General features: G+C 48.3%; 1 protein-coding gene and 1 long non-coding RNA gene across 2 annotated transcripts; one reads left to right on the top strand and one right to left on the bottom strand.

Moving 5' to 3' along the window:
• Nucleotides 1–1,908: 1,908 nt before the first annotated feature.
• Nucleotides 1,909–9,713, bottom strand: PTMA (prothymosin alpha). Its single transcript, XM_085635724.1, has 5 exons — nucleotides 9,533–9,713; nucleotides 6,543–6,605; nucleotides 6,048–6,138; nucleotides 3,706–3,770; nucleotides 1,909–2,756 (listed from the first exon to the last, which is right to left on the bottom strand). Exons 1-5 carry the CDS (start codon nucleotides 9,575–9,577, stop codon nucleotides 2,709–2,711), a joined length of 312 nt encoding a protein of 103 aa, XP_085491850.1. The 5' UTR covers nucleotides 9,578–9,713; the 3' UTR covers nucleotides 1,909–2,708.
• A 1,311-nt stretch (nucleotides 9,714–11,024) lies between these two features.
• Nucleotides 11,025–13,482, top strand: LOC146786176 (uncharacterized). The gene is made up of 2 exons (XR_014970864.1): nucleotides 11,025–11,795; nucleotides 12,231–13,482. It is a non-coding gene; the product is annotated as an uncharacterized LOC146786176 (long non-coding RNA).
• The last annotated feature ends 8,472 nt before the right edge of the window (nucleotides 13,483–21,954 follow it).

Below are 21,954 nucleotides of genomic sequence, written 5' to 3'. Positions count from 1 at the left end.
CAAACTCCGTAACTCACATATGCTGCTTTCATGCACAAATGCTATTTGGCACCAGAAGCCAGCACTGGTGGCCTGAAGAGCAAGGTGCAGCAGATCGAGGCCTGCACGGAGGTCCAGGAAGGGTGCAAACCGTCCGGGAGCCAAGAAGTGTGATGGCCAGGGTGGGGTGAGTCTAAAGGGTCACGATCCTTCTGGGATCTATGTAGCCCTATTGTGAAAGCATCGTGGGCACAGCGTTTTCTGTTTTTTAACCCTGGAATTGTGCGATTCTACAGCCGCAGCTTTCATCACAGAATTATGGCTTTGCCGCATAATCCAGCATCTGCTACTCTATCTGCAGATAACAAAAAAATATTTCGAGTTCAAACGGAACAGACGTTCCTAAAAACGCAGCGCAGTGGAATGCCCTTTTGGTAAGCGTTAACTTGTCATTTTAATGTGCTTTCTCCTATATTGAGTAGTTAAACTGACTAAGTAGGTGAAACCTTAGCCCAGACTATTACCATGTGTAAAAATGACAACATAATGAATACATTATGCCGCATAATTTACCTTTACATGCCGCAAAATGTAGTCAACTCTGTCGCATAATTTGGTGCTCCACTGCCTCCCAATGGCACTGCCTAAACATGACCGGTCACTAGTGGGTGACGTGACCACTGCTACCAGAGTGACCGGTCACTAGTGGGTGACGTGACCACTGCTACCAGAGTGCCTTCGCCACCTAAAAGTGTTACTAGGCACCTGGCGCTGTCCAGAAAGGTTTTCAGCAACTGGTGTTCCCCTGACTTGTACCCAGCACTTCCTAGACACTAACCGACGGCTCCTAGTAGCGCCCTGAAGCAGCTACTTCTAAAGCACTTTGAATCAGTACAATATGTGTGGGTTTGGTTTTTTTTTACTATAAAAAAAAAAGGATAATTCCGATTCTTGGTAATGTCTGGCATTAGCAAAGACCTCTATGATTTTTACTAAAAGCCCCCTTCAAACATTGGATTGCAATTGTTTTGCAGCAACCCACTAAAACAGTGGGGGGGGGGGGGGCATAGGTCTCATCCTACGCGAGTGACGTCATTCAGTCGAATACAAATATGGGCGCTCACAGAAAGTAGTCCTCTCTAGAGTAGGGATTTGAGAGCCGTTGTATGCCTTTATATACCTTTATCCCAAAAGTTTAATAAAAAAATTAAAAAACACGGAGCAATAGTATTTTTTTTCTTTTTCTTTTTTTTAAAAACTTATGGCCATGTTCTTGTCTGTGCATATAAACGCACAGGTGGCCATCTCTCAAGTATTATTGCAAAAAGAGAAATATATATATATACATATATATACACACTACCGTCAGCAGTTTGTCATTTGTAAGTGTTTAGGTGAGTGGTTTCCAAGAACTTGTTTTGCAAGGCAAGAACACAGCTTCCAAACACCAGAGCAATTGTGTTCACCAATGCTTGTTGACACAGCGGTTGGCTCAAACCTTTTTCGTGCGTTAGTAGAACTTTTAACAGAACCGACGGACTAACACACCGGGCTGGTGCATCAGGGCACATTTTATTCATTGAACATTAACTGGTACTTTGGACTCCCTCAGCTTGGCATTCATCCTGTAGTAAGAGCAGAGGTTTGAGTACTATCCATTGGCATCTGGAGGGCATCTTTGTGGGTGACATTACGGGCGCAGTGAGATACTGGATGCCCACGAGGGCTGCCCTTTAATTGGGGAGAGAACCTTGGTGTTAACTTGCTTGGTAAGGGACTTCTACTGAGCTGAAATCTTAAGTAACCCCCTCCCTGCCACAATCCCCCCCCCCCACCCCCTCCCCTGAACTACAAAGGGGAACGGGGTTTTTATTCGCATTAAACACAGGAAAAGAACAGCTCTGAGTCAGTCGCCTTAGAACAACTCGGCAAAATAAAATTCCTGTTTTATTGTTGGACATCAGTTCACACATACATCAAACAGGCCAAGAAAGGAAAAGAACAGCAACTTCATACACAAATAAAAATTAAAAAAACAAAAAAAAAAAGTCCATCTTTGGCCTTGCCAGCTCATACAACCCAAACTACGTATGGTACATCAAGGTACGTACACAAACAAAAAGGTTACTGGAATGCTCAGATCGGGTCTTTTTGCATTTTATTTTATAGATTTTTTTATTTTTTATATTTTTTAACAAGTTTCCCCTCCTCCCCCTCCGCGGTTTATTTTTCCTTGTGTAGAACTCACGACCTGGTCACACCACGAATAATAGTTACACCTAGAACAGGGACGGGAGGGGCGGAGGGAAAGCCCCCTTCCCCTATTCATAGCCCACCCTGCCGCCCCCCAACACAGACACTTCAAAGCTCACTTTTGGTCACCTAGAGATCACTTAAAAATGGCTGACCCCCACCCCCCAACAATATGTACAAAAATATAAAATGTAAATAAAAAATACAAACAAAATCTTTTTTTTTAAGTACTTTCAGAAGAAAAGTGGAGCTTTGAAGTTTCGCTACTTCCCTTCCCGCTCCGTTTTTTTTGTAAAAATGTTTGCACCCGCTATGGTCTGTGTGCGCGCGCGGCGAAGCCATGTCCTCAAAGGGACTGGGGGGGTCTCGAAGGGGACAGGCATGGGTTCGCTGCTCTACTTCGGGGAGGAAGAAGGGTGACCACTTTGACAGGAAGAGGGCAAAAAGGACAGCAGCCAGGATAAGAAGGAGGGTGCCTAGTCATCATCGTCCGTCTTCTTTTTCTTGTGTTCAACCTCATCATCCTGATGGGAAAAGGATAGACTTTAGTTCAAGTCACACTAAAAAAATATATATAATTCATGCAACCACTCTCCAGCATAAAGTTTGTGGCTGTTCAAACCCTCTTCTGAGAAGCAGTGCTACAGGTGAGTAGGTTCCATCTTACTATTTAATATTTACAAAATCAATATCATTCAGACTAGCAATTGTTCTGAAGATCTCCCCAATCAAATCCATAAAGGTCTTCACAGTAGATGTAAGGTGTAAACTTCCCATAAAATCAGTGCTTAATTTGAGCCAGTAGTTTCCAGTGCTAGGCCCCGTCACTTTATTGTCAACAAAGGCTATTATGACAGCCTGCCACAAGGTGGTGCTGTTGGCCTTATTTTTTTTGGAGGAGCACCACAGCTGCTTAATGGTTGAACATGCATTACAATCACTAATAGCTGCCACCCAAAGCTAGAATAGCGTTGATGGCATGTATTAGTCATTTTAATGTATATATAAAGTCTGAATTGACACATGTAGGAGTTTGATGGCTAGTAGTGGTCATTGGCAGTGCTGGCAGGGGCAAAAGGCGGTGCAAGCTGCAGTGGCCTCCTTACAAGGCCTTGCCTTTTTTTTTTTTTTTTAAACAAATTGATCACTACATAAAATGTAGCCATAAACTGCCAGACCAGGACCCTAAAAGTCAGAAACACGTGGTACACCCACAGAGGACCTGCACTGAAGGCCTTCTGTAGCTAGTGCTTCAGCACCGTACATGAACGCCTGTGCAATCATCGATGCAAGGCACGGAGCCCACCAATATTCTTCCACCTCGGGGCAAGTTAATGGCAGGATAAGCCCTGGGGCATGCATACCAACTCTTCATCACCAGAACTGCTGCCAGCTACCAGAGCGCTAGATTCAAGAACAGCAGATGGACGCTACCCCATAGCCACAACACAACGTGTCACCCACGAGACCCACCTCGTCATCTTCAGCCGCCCTCTTGCCTGTGGGTTCATCGTCTTCATCATCATCCTCATCTTCGCCTGTAATTCAAAGGATGTATTGTCAGTTTTGGTGGGGACAATAGATGGAAGTCGGAAACATGTGCACAATTGAGGTGGGTTCACAAACGGGACACCCCAAGGCCAGATCGGAGCCCCTCTGAATGAAATTATCAGGCGTCAAATTGACAGACTTTCTACAAGTGAGGGCTTTCAGAACAGAGAGCGTCTGGATCAAGGCCGAGCCCATCAGCCGGGACTTGGACACATCCTGCCGCGAAGAGATGCACTCTAATCCCTTATGCAGTGCTGGCCTTCCCCACCTTAAGCCTTGGATTGGGGTCACCCTAGACATTGCTTCCCTGGAAACCTGCTGAAGGGGGATCCTGAGTAATCCACGCAGGGATAACCAGGTCATGGCCAGGGTTGCCAGAGGGCAAAGGGTCAATGCGCGCTCAAACCCAACATTTAACGTTCAGTGGGAAATCAGATTTCATAAAAGCCCCTCCTCCTGAAAATAGTTGCATGGTAGACCACTGGAGGGAAGCTTATCTACTAAAACTGCCACTAAATCCTGCTTAAGGAATGTTTTAGAAATGGGCAAAAGGCTCCAGGAAAGGACGCCAAATTACACATACACACCCCACACACACAAACTAACCATCAGACACACGCCACACACACACACACACGTGCGTGCCCCCCCCACACACACCACACACGTGTGCCCCACACACACACGCACCACACACACGTGCCACACACACGCACGCCCCACATGCCCCCCCACACACACACACGCCCCCCCACACACCCCCCACACACACACACACACACACCCCCACACATGCCCCCCACACACACGCCTTCAGGAGTGCCTGTTTCTATGTGGCCTGTCACGGGTGTCCCACATAGGTGATTTGGGAATATGCCTCATCCCTTAAACACGTGTGCCCTGGTGTGAGCTTAAATTACAGACCCTCAGTTCCAGGCAAAGCGCACCCAGGAAGAGAAGGACCTTCGTGCCAAGTCATTTCCCAATTCAACCCCTGGAAAGAGATTCACTCGCCAAACAATCTGATGTGCAAGAGGATAAACCCTTCCCGCCACAAGCCAGCATCTGTGGCACACAGGCCCCGCCCAGGCACTTGGAAAGGGTCACGCCCACTCGGCGCCCCACTCAGCACTCTAGGCGAGGACGGCTTGGCAGGATGTTTGGCTGGGAGGGGCCTAGTGGGAGGGGCCCCCAACAGCCCAACTGTCAAAACATGCCGGTGGCGCCACGGTCTCACTAAAGGGATGTTTAAAGGCTTCCAAATGATGGGCCTCGGCTGGGGCGAATCGCAGTCCTTGCACTAAAGATAACGAAACCCCAATAACCCTGCCCTAGCAGCTGCAGGTAGGAGATTCAGCACAGGTTCGGACCTTTCGGTTTGATCGTTTGCTGCTCAGTGCAGTCATAAGGAGATCTCTTAATAATGCCGCCATCACCGAGCCAGGCAAAGAACACACCGGCATTTACTATTCTCGCCTCCGGGTCTGCTTATTTGAATGATCATTCACACCCCAGGAGGCTGATCTGCGTCGGCGGCGTTCACACTGGCATGGGTGTGAAAGTGCAAGTGACATTCCTTCCCATTGGTTTCATCTGCAGCGCATCACCCCGGGAGACAGTCCACATGGCTACAAGAAGGCTGCCCCCTCTGACACTGTTACCTGCCTGACACGGCGCGCCTCACACGTGCATTAGCACCAAAGAGTGCAGCGCTCGGACACCATCACTAGAAGAGTGCGAGGGAGACTTCAGAATGCAGAACGAAGGCCACAACCCGAACACCAGTACCCCAACGCGGACAGATTCAAAGTAGAACTCACTCATTTTGCACACGGGCAGCGTGTGCCCCAAATAGTGACTGGTTCATGATTGTTAAAGGTGATTTGTGAATGCAGGTTCACATCACGGGCCTTTGCAAAGGGGGTGATTGAATTGGGGGTGCACCAAGCCCTAGTGTCAATGCACCTGCTGCACTGATCTGAATGGCACTGCCACACACCACGGACCGCCTGCTGTTCCCGGCAGTGTGAGCAGCTGTCGCACGTTTGTAACCTTGTACACGAGAGCCCAGGTGGAGACAGGATTAAAAGGAGAGGAAATTAGAATTAAAAAGGAGCAGAAATTAGGATTCAAAGGAGCAGAAATTAGGATTCAAAGGAGCAGAAATTAGGATTCAAAGGAGAAGAAATTAGGATTAAACGGAGAGGAAATTAGGATTAAACGGAGAGGAAATTAGGATTAAAAGGAGAGGAAATGAGGTTTACCTTCTACTTCGTCTTCTTCCTCGTCTTCCTCCCCTGCTTCCTCGTCATCGTCTACCTCGTCTGCTTCCTGTTCACCGTTTTCCTCATTTTCCTGGGTGGGAAGGGAATAGGTTTAGCGCTGTTCACCAGTTGACAACTAGTCTACAAACAGGTCAGGGTGCACTCTTGACCTTAAGCCCGCATGCGATGATTGGACCCTGTTGGGGGTGTACAGTGCGAAATGAAAGCAAACACTAGCTGCTAGGCCCTTCGACTACTAGTCAAGTGATTGTGCAGCGGGAGCGTGATTAGAAAAACAGAACTCTGAAGCAACAGCACGGCTGGCACAAGTGGACACTAGTGAACGTGCAAGGTTTATGCAGCGCTTGGAAGCACGGGCATTGCGGGACAAAAGCAGAAAAAAGCCACATGGGACCATTCCTGCTACAGGGGAAGCCACGGCGCCCACCCTGAAAACCACCCATGCACCCAAAGAAACATGGCGAAAATACTCACTGCCTTCCCGTTTGCTGCCTTGTCCTTTTCTTCTGTTTCTACTTTGTCCTTTGCTTTTAAATCCTGGAGGAATAAAAGACATTCAGTTAACGTAAAGAGAAATGTAAAATAGCAAAAAATAAAAACAAACATTTAATAATAAAACAGTGATAGTTAAAAAATAAGCAGTCAACAGTCCCTATGAAGAAGGTGCACTGTGAGAATGGAGTTACTATAATGAGACCGAAAGATAAAAGGGTAGTTGTTTACGTGTCTACCAGTTAAGTGTCTATATTGTGTTGCCTAGCACATACCAGCCCAAAAAATCTTGGGAGGGTTATCTTGAAGAGGTATAATATTTGGCGACTGTGGTATATAGCAGGCGTTAATTAAAGTGTATAATCCAGGGTCAACTGGTGATCCACCCTGGGTACACAACAGGCCTATACAGGAGGCGCACGAGTTGATTGACGGCCCTGGAGGGATGGGCCGTAGCCCGCATGCGCAGTTACGACTGCTCGTGCGAGCTACACCTCAGCACGCTGCCAACATCTGTTCAAAGCTGGCGCCACAGTGAGGGCGCGATCCTATTGGTCGTCCCGCCCCCACGTGACCATGTTCCCTTTCTTCACCTGGCGACGAGCGGGGGGCGGAGCTCCCAGGGCTGGTGTGGGAGGGAGGGACCGTGGAGAGGGCACCTGAGAGGAGGGACAGAAGCTGCTCCTTGTAGGGGGGAGGCGATACGGAATGCAGGGGTGTCGGAGGCAAACGGCCCCCGGCTATGAGGAACACCTGGCATCTCCCCTCCCCTGTGAGAGAAGCATCAAAGATTGATTGCGCGGCCCCTCCCCCACCTCACCTGCCCGTCCAAGTACAGGCACCAGTACACCTGGGGCGACTCGGACGAGCGTGCCAGGCGCCGCAGGGGCATAGGGGAAGGGGTCGGCACTGCAGCCGGGTACCCACCCGAGGGCACAGGGCAGGGCACCCAGGCCGACGAAGGATGCGCCCTTGGTCCAGAACCCTGGAGCACACCTAAGAGGTGTTTGAACCACGAACTGGCTGTAGGAGCAGAGGTAATCGCCCCACACCCTCTTCCTACTAGGATCGCTCATTAGAACTAGATTCAGTTGGGACCGGCCACAATGTATCCCTCAACGGAGCCCAGTTTAGTCCGTACCCAGCGAGACCCGACACAGTGTATCCCGATGCACTCCATACACACTAGGATCCGCCACTATGTATCCGTCAACAGAACAAGATTCCCTTCTTGCACACACAGACACGATACTATGAATTCCCCCCATTCACTCGACACGCACCAGAACCAGCCACAATGTATCCCTCAACGGAACCCGTGCCCATTGAGACCCGTCACAATGTATCCCTCAACGGAACCCGGTGGACTCCGTGCCCATTGAGACCCGTCACAATGTATCCCGATTCACTCCTACAGACACGGACCGGCCACAATGTATCCCTCAACGGAACCCGGTGGACTCCGTGCCCATTGAGACCCGTCACAATGTATCCCGATTTACTCCTACAGACCCCGACCGGCCACAATGTATCACTTTACACTTCTTACGTCCTGTCACATTTTATCCCGGGCCGCTCCGCTTCCTATACAAAGGAACTTCCCACAATGTACCTTGTGCCAGCACCCGGCCCGCCACTGTCCCACCATCTTGCCCTGATGGTGGCATCTGTGGAGGTCACGACGCCCGTGTACGCGGGGAAGGGGTTGTGTTTATTTACATGTACATGGGGCCACGCTCTAATTCAAGCTAACACGGATCCTAGCCCCTGGAGACCGCTTCCGACAGCGCCTAGCCCTAAACCACCCCCCCCCCCCTCATTTTTTTTTAAATTCTACTTCACCCCTCCCCCGACCACAGTTTGCTTGCATCCTCCGCTTCACTGCGTTATCCTCAGAACCTCCCGAGGGGGATGCGCTCCGACCTCTCCCCTGGGCAGGGCAACGATCACTCACTCCCCCCGGCTCATCCGCCCCCTGTCACTACGAGCCTTCACTCACTCATAGGGAGGCGTGGGCTTCACAATGGCGCTTCCCTGGCACCACTGGTGGGCAGCGGAGGGAGGGCACTGTACTTCCTGCCGTAGATCGCGGTGCCCTCCTCACCTGCCCGGCACAGCCACTTTACTGAACAGACCACTTCGCCCCGGATCCAAAAGACATCAGAAACGCCCCCCGTGACCCCAAAACAGCAGGAAAAAAAGGTCAACCACACGTACCCATAGCGGCAGGGGGCACTGAACTGTCAAGTACCCAATAAACAGAAATAAGAAAGACCCCGCCATGCTTTGATAACCAGCGAAATGGCACCCTCGCCCACCCCACTAGCAATCCAGTGGGGGTGCGGGCTACAGCCTCCCTGTTAACACTATTTGGGGGTCCCAGACGAAAACCCCATGTACCCCTTAAGCACAAGGTCAAATCAGCAAGCTTATCTTTTGAGGTCGGTCAGGTCCGCTGTGCCTGAAAGAGGGAACTCCAGCTGAGATCACCGCCCCCCCTTACTTTAGCCCCCCATACCCTAGGTCAGGGCATCACACCCTCTGAGGTCACAGCGCAAGAGTGATGCCTCCAATCTCAGTAAACAAAGAGCCCCCGCTGCGCTGCACGCACTGGCAGTTCATGCCCAGCTCTGCCCATCACCCGAACCGGCCCAAAAACAGACAACGTCCGGAGATGTCAATCTGGTGCCAGGATTTGACCTTTACCCATCACGCATGAATCACACTCAAAAACTCAACACACGAACTCTGAAGTTTTGCCAGCACAACAGCATTTCATACAAAAAGCGATTTTTTTCAAAGATACGGTTGAATGGGTTAATAAGGAAATAACCATTAATCATGGTTAAGTCCCCATGAGAGAAACGGGCAGGAGCTGAGATGCGAAGCAGGTGCTCTAACGAAGCGACCAAAAATGACATAAAGGGGAGCTGTCAGTTTCTCCCAAAGTGCCCAACAAGCGCGACTCTTACCTTGGTGGTCTTCTCCACGCTGGCATCCAGTGCTACTTCGGACATGATGGACGGGAAGCTGCTACAATAAAATATATACAAATATATAAAAAAAATGGAACGGCTCGAAAAAAATAATTCGCCTGTTGCAGCAGCTGGTACAGGAACAATGGAAAGAAGGCTTTTCTTGTGTGCTGCCAGTAGAGCGCTCGCGCCGCCAGAACCTTTAATATAGACGGCGGGCGGGGCTTGCTGCCGGGCGGCGAGCCCTGGTTGGTTCGAAACTGAGAAAACCCGCCTACGGACTGTGCATGATTGGCAGGCGCGTCAAACAATGGGGGATGAGCCAGTAGCCCGCTCCTTTCCCTCCCTCCTCCAGGGTTCTTGCTGAAGTCGGCGCGCGCGCGTGCCCGTCTCCCTTCGCCCGTCCACCCCCCCTCTCTCTTCAGCCCCCGCACCTCCTCGTTTGAGAGAAGGAGGGGGTAGCTGGTAGGGAGGGGGCTCCGAGGGGGGAGGGTGAAGGCGGGCGCCCTCTGCGCATGCGTGAGCAGTTTGCGTCAGGTCTTCAGCGCGCAAGCCAACGCAAACATTCGAGGCGGTGGGGGCCAGCGGGGGAAGCTGCACGGAGGGCCGTGTGCAGAGCAGAAAAAAATGAGCGGGGACGTGTGCAAAGCCGAGAAAAAAAAACGAAGCTCCATTGCGCAGTTCAAAATATCTTTGCGGGCTGTATTCGCGCAGCGCAAAATGGGCGCATTTAAAAGTCAGTGCAATTTCCCACTGTGCTGTGCAAAAAAGACATGTTTCATACCCGCCATAGGAAAGAACAGCGGCACTTGATTGTTGTTCCTAATATAGCACAGGCAAGGTTTAAGGAAAGTGAGCGGGAATTGCGCAGTTATCGGCAGTCTGCCATGATATCCTTCCGCCGCAGACGACGACAGCGCAAATGTGATGGTTTTTCAGACTAATATAAAGCTCAAACTGGAGATATTGGCTAGTTATCGAACACGAGCCATAAAAAGATCGTGAACAGAGTGTTGGTACTAGAGGTTTGTGAATTGCGCAGCTTTTTATTCGTAAATCTTTAACTGCGTAGGACGAAGTGGGTGACGTATCCTTCCGCGGCGATACGGGGCCATGTTTTTTTTCGCAGAAATATATCTCCTTGCGCGTCTATCATTCGACGCGTTTTAATAATTCGGAATAACATATTAAATTTTTTTCAACGATCGCAGGAAACAGAAAAAAACTCACACGTGTGAATTGATTGCATCGAAACTTTAGATTGGTTTTATTTAGTTTTTATGGTAACGCGCGTCTCCTACGCGCAATGTGATTTTCGTTTAGAATGTTTTATTATTTTTTTCACTTTGTTCTCGGTAATCGGATCCGCATTTAAAAGCACCGTCTAAATATGTGTAAACGTATCCTTAAACGTACACGCAATCCGTACTCAACTGATATTGATACTACTAGTCTACGCGTGTTTTTTAATTTAAAAATAGATGTTTTCCATGATTTCATTTATCGGATTAGCACTTCTTTCTGCGCAGCTCCGTAGTAGCTTGGTAAATCCAAGTATTCTCTTAGCATACGTTTAACGTCGTTCTCTCTTCCGTGACAACTCGGGTACGAAAGCCGACGGTGTTTTTTAAGATCAACTTTTGTCTCGAAGGTGGAGGTTGTTATAAAACACTTTCGCCCGTGAGATGGCGGATCTTGAAACTCGTGGAGAACGTTCCAGCCGCCAAAATGGCGCCGAGTGTACCCCCTCCACGGATGTGTCCGTTTATCAGACGACCAAAACGCGGAAAATACTCAGCTCTGCCACAGTGAGGCGTGGCGAAACACGGGCATGCAACAGCGTGGATTTGAACTCCTTTTCTGGCGTAAAACTGCTCAAATATCGATAGTTTGCAAAGATTTCGAGAGACGCACTTGCCACACTCATCATGGCTAACGATCGAAGATGAAAGTAATGACGTCTGCTACAACGTACAAGGGCCATTGGCTCAGAAGGGCTCGCTGCGATGGAGGCAACGCCTTCTCCTTGGCTCGGATTGGCTGAGCCCTCTCAACGAACACCAGATTGACGCTTTGCGGCTGTTGGTTTGTTAATGTAGCTGTCAGTCTTGGCTCTCCAACTGACGGTTTGTGAGAGGGAAAACCGGGAGTGGCTCTGCAGCTTTAGAGTTGGACGGCGTCAGTGCTGTGCACTTTCTGTCGGTAGCGCCTTTACTGGATGAAACGAGACCGTAGTGTTTTTTTGAAGCGGCAGATAAAGGTTGTAATTCAACTGTCTGCGGATTTTATTTTCTTTCATTTCTTAAGATTTGACTTCTTAATTGCGGATATTTGAAGCATTAATTTAGATAGTGAGAAGTAATGAACGCAAGGTCTTCCCGCTCTTTTTAACTCCGTTGGTAGTTCCTGTGGTTTTTAAAAAATAATAGTAATATTTGTTTTTAGTCTGCAGCAGTAGGAACTGCATTTTATTTTATTTTGTTTTGTAAATGTTTTTTTGGAGTTCTCAGGCGAAGGCATAACCAAGCTTCATTGCTACACTCCATATATTTATTTGTGGAGTTGGATTGCAGACAGCTGGAGGGAACAATTCTATCATGTTCAAAGCGAAGAATATGGGTAAAAAAAAAATGTGTACTATTTTCCTGCTGTCCTTTGGCATGATTTTGTTAAGAAAATGTTTTTATCTTTTCAGTGTCCTCCTGTGAGAGCTTCTCAGTGCTTCCACAGAACATTTCACAGAGGAAAGAGAAAATAGCAGAGGATTGACTGGAAGATGAGCCATGAGTGTGAATCCATGCACAATGCAGTATAAAGATCGCTACAGTTGGGGAAAATACTGACAGTGAAAGTATGATTGGATGCTAATAAGTCTTGGAGCCTGCACTGTTGAACTCAGCTAGACCACTTTGTACAGAAGGTGTGCCGCAAAAAGATACACGGGGAAGGCTACCGACTGAATAGACTGTCACAGGAAAAGCTCCAAAGTGCAAGAATGTGCTCTGAACAATAGCTCTTTTTCTTTAAGCGGTTGCACAAATTTTATGGACTTCTTGCCAGTTGTGATCTTGATTTGCAGCCTGAGCCGAGGTTACTATAGCAGCTGTTTTCATCCAAATATACCCAACATCAGAAGCTGAAAACAAAGGTCTTCAGGCATGACACAAATGTACGTTTGTGCTACCCAGTCTATGCTGTAATTTCCAATCCTAAAGAAATAGGGCCCGATTTAGACCTTGGCGGACAGGTTACTCTGTCACAACGGTGACGGATATCCAGTCTACTGACATGTAAATCGCCTTCTATCCTATGGGAGTTTTATTTCGCTCGATGGCATATCTGTCACCATTGTGACAGAGTAACCTGTCAGCCGAGATCTAAATCGGACGCATAGCTAGGATTACATATGGTCAGTCATCTTCACCTGTCACTGGACGGTGAAGAAGCTTAAGCTTAGTTTTGTCCTCCGCAGCAGGCCGCTTTGCTGGTCCGTTGACATTACCTTTTTTTTTTTTTTACTTTTAGCCCCCAACCATTGAGGCAATATGTATTTTTGAAGTCTGGATAACATCTGTGGAAACGCATGCATTAGCAGAACCTGTAAAAGATGTGCTACCCTGCTATTTGGGCTTATGTATATAATATATTTTTTTTTTCCCTGGTGGACTCAACAATCTGAGTGCACTGTAGATGCTTCATGATTTTGCTTGACATTCAACAGTAGACTTTAAACTCTACTGGAAGGAGCTGCAACCAACCTCTTTCTCCACTCATCATTGAGGCCGACCATGCTCCCCATTTTCAGTCGGTGGAGTGGTTACTGCTAGCAGCTGACTGATTATACTGAGGTAGAGGCCTTTTCATGTACATACTTGCTGAACAGTCCTGTTCTTGCGTTATCTACATTGTTCCAAATTTGTCTCAATAAATATGTTTTTTCACTTAAACTGACCTACATTGTCCTAATTATTGGGGGTCCTTAGCTTCCCTATAGTCTTCGTGGTATGCTCTGGTACATACTTGTTTGGCGTTTGTGTGACTAGGAAACAGCGTGGTGACTATAGCATACATTCTAGACGTGGATCTGCATACAGTGGTATTTTTCCTCCAGGTTACTTTTGTCCTACATGGACCTGCATGATCTTTCTTCCTGTGTCCATTATGCAAAACTGTAACTATTGTGGGTGAAGATGGATACACCTGATTTCCTATTAGGTAAGTCTCCCCCTTGGCTTTAAAACATTCCATTGCCCTCATTTGTTTTGTGTGTAGCATAACCTAGCAATAAGGTGATTCTGGATGAGAGTATCTGAGCCCTACATACTAAATACTGAGTGCCTTTATTGCTCAACTGCTATGACCATGGAGAGTTAAAAGCGTGAAGGGAGTAACTTCGATGTGCAGCTGGAATTTAGAAGTTCTTTTAGCCCTTCGGGGTCAGACTTGTGTACCAACAACTAATAATGTCCAGTAACATCTGTTTACACCAGCCGCCATAGATAATTCTTTAGATTGGTGGCAGCATAGGACTTCTACATTCAATTCTTCAGGGGATGTTGAATACCACTTAATAATTTTTAATACATTTAGGTAAATAGGACTAGAGGGAGTTTGCACAGATGGATTTCACTGAATGGGAGCCAGTAAATATATATGCAGGGTCGGGTGTTGGAGGCCACGTGTTTAATTGAAGGAGACGCCTTTTGCCACCAATCTGGTCTTAAATGCAGATGGAAAGTTATTTAGATGCAAAGATCTGTCATATTCTGGGCAATTCAGTGTAAGGTAGTAGTAATTTGGTTACCTTAAAAGAAAGTAGGTCTAGCAGTAGCTCGCCTGTTGCTTTTCTGCGTTTCAGCTTCTCCTGCACCATCACCCAGGTCCTTCTCTCCAGCTGACTGGACTACGACAGCACACTCTACGCAGGGATCGCAGCTCACCTCCGATGACTAAAGACCATACAGAATGCCTCAGCCAGATTTGTCTTGGATCTCCCTAGATGAACCCACATCACTCCCTACCTCCGAGAACTCCGCTGCCTCCCTATACTGAAAAGATGCCAGTTTAAGCTCCAGACCCATGCATACAAGGCCCTGCACAACTACTTGAACCACCACCTGAGCTTCCATCAGCTCACCCGACACCTCAGCTCTGCGTCCCTTTCTTTAATCGTCACCTTTCAGCATCCTATGCACCAGGTGAGTGTCTCCTGAGACTGGAGAAGAAAAACAGAACCTTTCCAAGTGGAACTGAGAAAGGCGATTGTCACGCAGACTGCAGACAGAATGATCTGAGAGGAGCATCATCTCCAGGAGTTACTTGAAGACACCACCTTGCTATGAGTCTAACCGGAAAGAGCCAGTACTTCATTTTAGGAGCTTGGCTATTTTGAGGACATTGGTCTCGAATGAAGAAGACAATGGCTGCTGCTTTCTCCCTGTGATAGATTTGGGAATTAACGGCATTGCGGTGTGCTGCAAGGGGCGTGGCAGGAGAACTGAGAGTGGAGCAAGGCGAGGCAGCGGCAGTGAAGGTAAAGTGGGTGGGTGGACAGAGTATGAGGTGAGGCCAGAAGCAGACCACGAGCGGACTGCGGCCAAAACTATGGTAATGCGGGGGTTGACCCTAGTGTCACAACCACAGCCCACCCCTCGCTGCTCTTGATTTCACGCTGATGAGCCTGGCCCTCTGCAGCTGTTTGGCTGGTTGGCACAGGGGTGAAGGGGGGCATAAAGCAGGGTCAAGGGTAGGGGTGGGCAGAATTTGTGAAATCCACTTTCGCAAATTATCGCGAAAATGTTAAACATTATCGCAAACACGCGGAAATATCGCGAAGATGCGGAAGCTTTTTTCCTGCATGTTCGCGAGATTTTCTGCATGGTTGCGGCTCGCCAACTTACCCATGTGGTTGCTCGCGGGCGTGGCCATCTTGTTTTCAGTTGTCTCGCGGTGCATGATCGCGAGAAGAAAGATGTGATCGCGCGACGCATGACGTCACTGCGGGCGCGAACTGTTGCGAGACAGCGCAAATGGCTAAAAACAATACAACATCTCATGGAGAACGTGACCGGATCAAGAAAACTTGTCGGCAAACGCAAGGATTCAGGTAAGGCGCGCGCGAGAATGTATTATTTTACAGCGTGAGCAAGAAACAAATTATCGCCAAGCTGCGGAATGCGTAAATTTTGATATTTTCGCGCTTTCCGCGGAACGCGAAAATGTCAAATTATCGCAATTTCCGTGAACGGAATGAAATTTTCGCCCAGGCCTAGTCAAGGGGTGTCTCAGGGGCATAGGAGCCAGCCTGTGTGCTTGCTCAGTATCCAGGGCCAGCTGTAGTGTAAGGGGAGAGGACCTGGCCGGAAAAACAAGTGAACCAGGCAGAGCTTACCCATGTTAGTCTGCCTTAGTCCATACCGGCACTGGTTCCCGCGCTGGAGACCGGGTAGGTGGACCCCTGCTGTACCTACCTCACTCACCTCCTTGCCTAAATCTTGCCTCAAACTGCAGCCCCCAACCTTCAGGCCCTCCTCCCCACAGGCTCACAGCAAAAAGGTCCTAGAGGCTGAGCCAACCGCAACCTCCCCCCTCCACCTCTAACACAAACTGACAACGATCCGACAACTAGGGCTGCAATAGCAGGCGCTGGAGGGATAGAGGCAAGAGCCAGTAGGGGATCCTGTAGGGGCAAAGGCAGCCAGCTGCAGGGAAGAATTAAGTTCTCTGCCCTGCAACGTTAAATCGGATCTAGAACATGGTCTAGGAGCTGAGGCTCATCAGCCCACTGTAGCAGTCCTAGGATCAGGACCACAGCGCCAAGCTGCACTCCCGCTGCAGGACCCAAAGCATATGGTCTAGTCGGTCATGGATGAGGTAATCACACCCCAAGAGCACGGACCGGAGCAAGCCAAGCCACTTCTCTCCCCCCCGTGAGTCAGAGGCAGGAATACAGAGCTGCCCACACCTGGGAGAGCAATCAGTAGCAGCAACAGGGGAGGCAACGGCATCATAATCGAGCCCAAAACAATAACCGAGCTAGGAAGCCCGGCGCCACTCACAACAACACAGACACCTATCAATGAACCAAAGTCCAAATCCACCGTACCGCCTAATGGTATTGAAGTAGATCACCTAACATCACCGCTTCCAGCCACACTGGATATAACGCTAAGACATCAGCCCGAAGACCCTGAGCAGCTTTCATACCTCGGCATGCAAGAATGGGAGGGCATGTTGGTCGCCTACACACAGGACACCCAAGAAAATTCCATGTGCAACAACCCGGGAGAGCCCAAAGAATAGGAGCCTGTGGAGGCACGAGGAAAACAGGAGACAGACACAGCAAGGGCAGGCTAAGAGCACGCAGGACCAGCATAGGAAGAGAACAAATCAAACTGCGAAAGCGCTCGGGCAAGCTTGCTAAAAACAGTACCACTCTTGGTGGAGGCCCTCTGGTACCAATCAGACAAAATGGACACGCAGCTCACCCTACTTAACACTCTGGCAGTCATTGTGGTGGCCATTGATGAAAACTGGGGGCTCCAAATACGTTTCTCCAAAATACACAGTGAAAATTACAAGATGACAAATCCAGCTGTGGGTGCGGCCCAATAGTTGACAAACTAGCCTTTCTCCCCTCAATGCTGAGTAACTTATGCACTCAGCTCAAAATGGCACCCCAAAGCTCAAACATCACACCCTCAGAGCAGCAGTTTCCTCCTCAATAAAACTACAGCTAAACTTAAGCCCATTAAAAGTCAGACACTGGGCCCAACCCAAACCCCAGGACGGAACCTGACACACCGGAACCAAGAACAAAAGTAAAGCAAAGAGGAGCACAAAAGAGGAAAGGCCGGAATCAAAAGCTCGGCCCAGACTACGAAGATGCCCTCTGTGTATTCAGGCTAACATAGGTCCAAACACCAGGCCAAACATTACAACAAACCACAACTACATCGGAAGCGAGGAACAAACATCCCTCAGATCCTGCAATGGCTGTAAATCAAACACCTGTCAAAGAAACTACATGCCAAGATCTACCGAGGCCACTGAGGCATGCCGAGGAGAATTACAGAAACCCAACCAACTTCAACAGCAAAACAGATATCAATAATTTCCCCCCAAAAACGCAGAGGCCTCAGAAAAAAGCACTAACAAGACAGCGGCCAAAACAAACACATTTCAACAGCTATCGAGCCTCTCACCGCCATCACCAGACCACCAATTGGCCATGGTCTTCCAGGCTTCCCCAGCAAGCGTCAACAGTCAGACTACTTTGCACCCTGACACCAAGAAGCCCAACTAAACAAGGAAGAGCAAAACTTCAACCAAATTCATAACACCACCGAAAAGCCAGGGAAGGCCAGACTCGAGCAAGACGGGTACAAAACTGGCATTCTCTCTTCGGGAAACAAGGGCCAACCAACCAAAAGTGAATCCAGCTAAAACAACTACCACAGGGACGGATGGAGGGCAGACACTGGGCCCCCAGCATCATCTGAAATACAAAGTAAAGGCTTCCGCTCACCGAACCCAACAATGCATCAGGTTGCCCTGGCAAGTAAATCCATGCAGGGATGCCAACACTCTTATCTTCATCTCTGAAATCACATAAAGAGAACCACATGACACCGTGAACCAAGGAAACATACTCCGTTTGTTGTTGCACATGCCAACTCTGACAGACCTATCAACAACAGATTGGGATTCAATAAAAGTTATTCGACGCAAAGACCCACTGCAGGGAGAAGACACAAAGACCACATGGAGAACTTCAACCATATCACAAAAAGTCCTCTCAGAAAGTTCCACATTCAGGAACTGTGGAATAAACATCATCCCCTTTTCCAAACCCGGCTACCCTGCCCCACTGATAAAAGAGAGCAAGGGTGCTACACCAGTGGGCCCAAAGAACACCTCAAGATCCGTGCTCGGTGGAGCAAAAGGGCTTTCGCTGACTAAGAAAGAGCCCTCCAACGACACACACGGTAGTCGACTGGCACCTGCCCATTTGCCGCATCTGTTGGAGGACCTGAGATGAATCTCATGGACACTCAAAAGTCAAGTAGACAACAATTGATAACCGTTTGCAACCACCACCAACTTGAGTCAGCAGTCTACTACGGATATGCTCATGGAACATCAACCGACTCGCCAACAAGATGTAAGACTCAGATTTCGGCATTTACCTAAAGTCGTTTGACATAATCGCCAGGGGTGGGCGGAATTTGCGAAAGTGCCTTTCGGAAAATATCACGAAACGGCAAAAAATTTTGTGCTGATTAATGCATTACTGAATTTAACCTTCAACTCGGGCACCTGCTTTATATCTGTAAGACTTACAGATATAAATAAAGCAGGTGCCCGAGTTGAAGGTTAAATTCAGTATAAGACTAAGTGCTTCCTCTTGAGGGTTAATTTTTGTGACAGGAGCATCGTGCCAGAATGAATCCTGACCTGCATATTTATCCAAGAAGATGCCACCGTTTTGTGCAATACCTCTACTCAACTGAAGTACTTTCTACTGGCTAATCAGTAAGTGCTATCTCGTCGGGGAAATGTATAGTGCTTTTCCTACACTACAGCTGCGTAAAAGGCCAGAAGAGTTGTCTCCAGCGACCATGTGTGTCTGTAACACCTCACCCAATTGAAACATGGGCGGGAGCATTTACGGTAAATCCAGCAGACCTCAATTCTAATTCAGTTGTCAACACTTTAAATTCAGAATATGAATCTCACACCTGAGTGAAAATACGCGAGAAATAACACTTAAGCTTGAATGCGCTTCAACACACAAGAAGCGCAAGAGTGTGAGGACTTTGCCTCTTATTCTGTGATGGAAAACACCAATCAAGTTTATTCATTGTGTGGCACGGTACCACATGCAGCAGCCTACAGGCGCATTCCATTACCACCGTATTAGGGAACGTGCATGTAAATGCAGGAAACCTAGTTGGAAGAGATTACCCATTACTGCCACGTACTATATACATAACGTTAATATACTGATCTCGAAAAAAGAATTGGATTTGCACTCGTGACATTCAGGTGACAGCAGATGTCAGCGGCAGGCTTTTAAGCCACTGAGCTCCAATCGACAGGTTGTTGTGTGATCCCCTGAACGGCCGACCCAAAGACCGCTTTATCACGGCACTGTGGGCACGATGACCCACGTGAGTGCCCTTCCTGTTCAACTCATTCAACAACCACTGCAGCGTAGCGAGTCTATTTATGGTGAAAGTAGACTAGTTACAGAACAGCACGGATAATGGCCGCAACATGCAAAACCGATATGCCATGTTTACATTTAAAATTTTCTAATTTTCTGAGTCAGCTACTTGTTATTCTAATGGACTCCAGATGTCTACCAGCCTGAACCTCACTCGAGTTCCCCGTGCGCACTGAGGCCTCCTACAGGCAGCCAGAGAGAGCCCCAGCGTTTGGCCGCCTAGTCTCTGCCGCGAAGCTGCACACCGCGACCCCCCTATACCTTGAAACTTGCCTGCGGTGGCCATGTCAAGCCGGGAGAGAGGACCGGCGGACAGACACTCTCCTTCCCGACACACGGCTCCCTACTCCCCCCTCGGACTCACTCAAAGACGTGCTCGAAGGCTCAGATCTTCATGGCTGGACTGTAGGATGAGCGCACCGCCTCTGCCTCGCTCTGCTGGCTGGGTCGTCACAAGCCGAAAGACTGGTGCGCAGCATCACCCGGAGACGGAATGAAATATTCCAGTGACGTCTCGGCACGCTCTCCCTTAAGGGCGCCGACGGCCCGGAGACATAGTGTGTCCTTGAAGGGAAAGGAATGGGTTGGAGGTAAGGGTGGGCGACAATTTTCGTTCCATCGCGGATCGCGGAAGTTTCTACATTTTCGCATTCCGCGCGGAACACAAAAATGTCACATTTTCACAATTTCCGCGAGCGGAACGGAAATTGTCGCCCACCCGTAACCATCGCACTGCAGTACCCCAGGAAGGCAGATCCACCTCTCTTGCAAGGATATCTGCACTTCTTCACACCAGCCGTCAGGGGGGGGCAAAATATGGCCACTTACAAGGCGGATTCGCAACCTATGCCTTCATCACAAGTACTATCTCAGCTCGGGCAGTGGGCATAGCCTCTCCGGCAACCATCACAATAAAAATATCCATGCCATTTGCAACATCAAAAAACAAGAACTCAGACATCCTATTAATTAACACTTATATGCATCCAAAAAGAAAAAACAAGGCAGCCCGGTAACTGATAGACCACCTTGAGGCATGCGTCAGTGAAGGGGATACAACAGACACTATCCTCCCTGGCAATCTATACCTATTAGGCTCCTCGACTACTGATGAAGTGTCCACCCAAACCTCTCTTTGGGACATTCCAATGCAGGGAAAAAGCACACTGGGTCACATAACCAAAACTGGCCGGCACCTAATGGAGGATCTTGAACATCTTAATCTTAGAGCCACCAATGGCAGATTTGCGGACGACAACCCTCCAACAGCCACTTATTACTCCTCAACCATAGGTTCAATACTAGACCTTAGTCTGTCTATCCCTCTTCAATCAAATTGACTCATTTCACCTGGGTTACAAAGCCAACAGTGACCATTGCCCTCAAGAAATCTCACTTCGAACGAACATGCCGACGTTTGAACCGAATAACTATTGAAACCTCACTTCAATCAACGAGGGATCCGTACACGAAGGCAAGCTGGGCTGGCCTGCTTTGCACCAGAGGACCCACAGCTGAACTGCAGTTTGGTTAAAGTTCTGAGAATGGTGGCCAAATATGCCAGCACACTGATAGAGGGACGTTTAGCCAGAACAACCGAGCAAACCTAAAGCTTTTTTGATTATATCATTGAACCTACATCACATCTTATGGTTACCCCACACAGTAGCCACACAGTACAACAACACTAAACAAACCTGCAGAGGAAACTTCCTCCCCACCGACAGCCACATCCCTCAAGATGCACAAAAACAAACTTAAAAACTCAAGCCGTAATGAAAATGGATTACAAACTTACTTTAACAATATTTTATCATCTTTTACAAATTTTAACGCAGTGCCTTGATGCAATGGTTTTAAGTAACTATGCTAATAAAATAAAACTCAAACTATGTAGCAGATGCCGAGGTTGCTCCCTCTCCTTCCTAGCAGCGAAGACATGGTACGAGCTACTCTTTAATCTACAGACCTCCCCATCTCTTCCAGAGTTACGAAAGTCCCTGAAGACCTAGCTATTTGGCTAATTAACTGAACTCTGCCAGTGCCTGGATACCCTCACAGGTGCCTACAAGCACTCTACAAATCTACTGATTGATTGATCCCTCTTTTAATCTTCTCAAGAAGATTGAGACTTAAAGTAAAGGCGGATGAAAAATAAAAGGTCTGTTTGAGAGGTAAAAGCCCAAGATTC

Source organism: Triturus cristatus, chromosome 11 (assembly GCF_964204655.1).
Source record: "Triturus cristatus chromosome 11, aTriCri1.1, whole genome shotgun sequence".
In the NCBI taxonomy this organism is placed as follows: Eukaryota; Metazoa; Chordata; class Amphibia; order Caudata; family Salamandridae; genus Triturus; species Triturus cristatus.
This window is presented reverse-complemented; position numbering and strand designations above follow the sequence as displayed.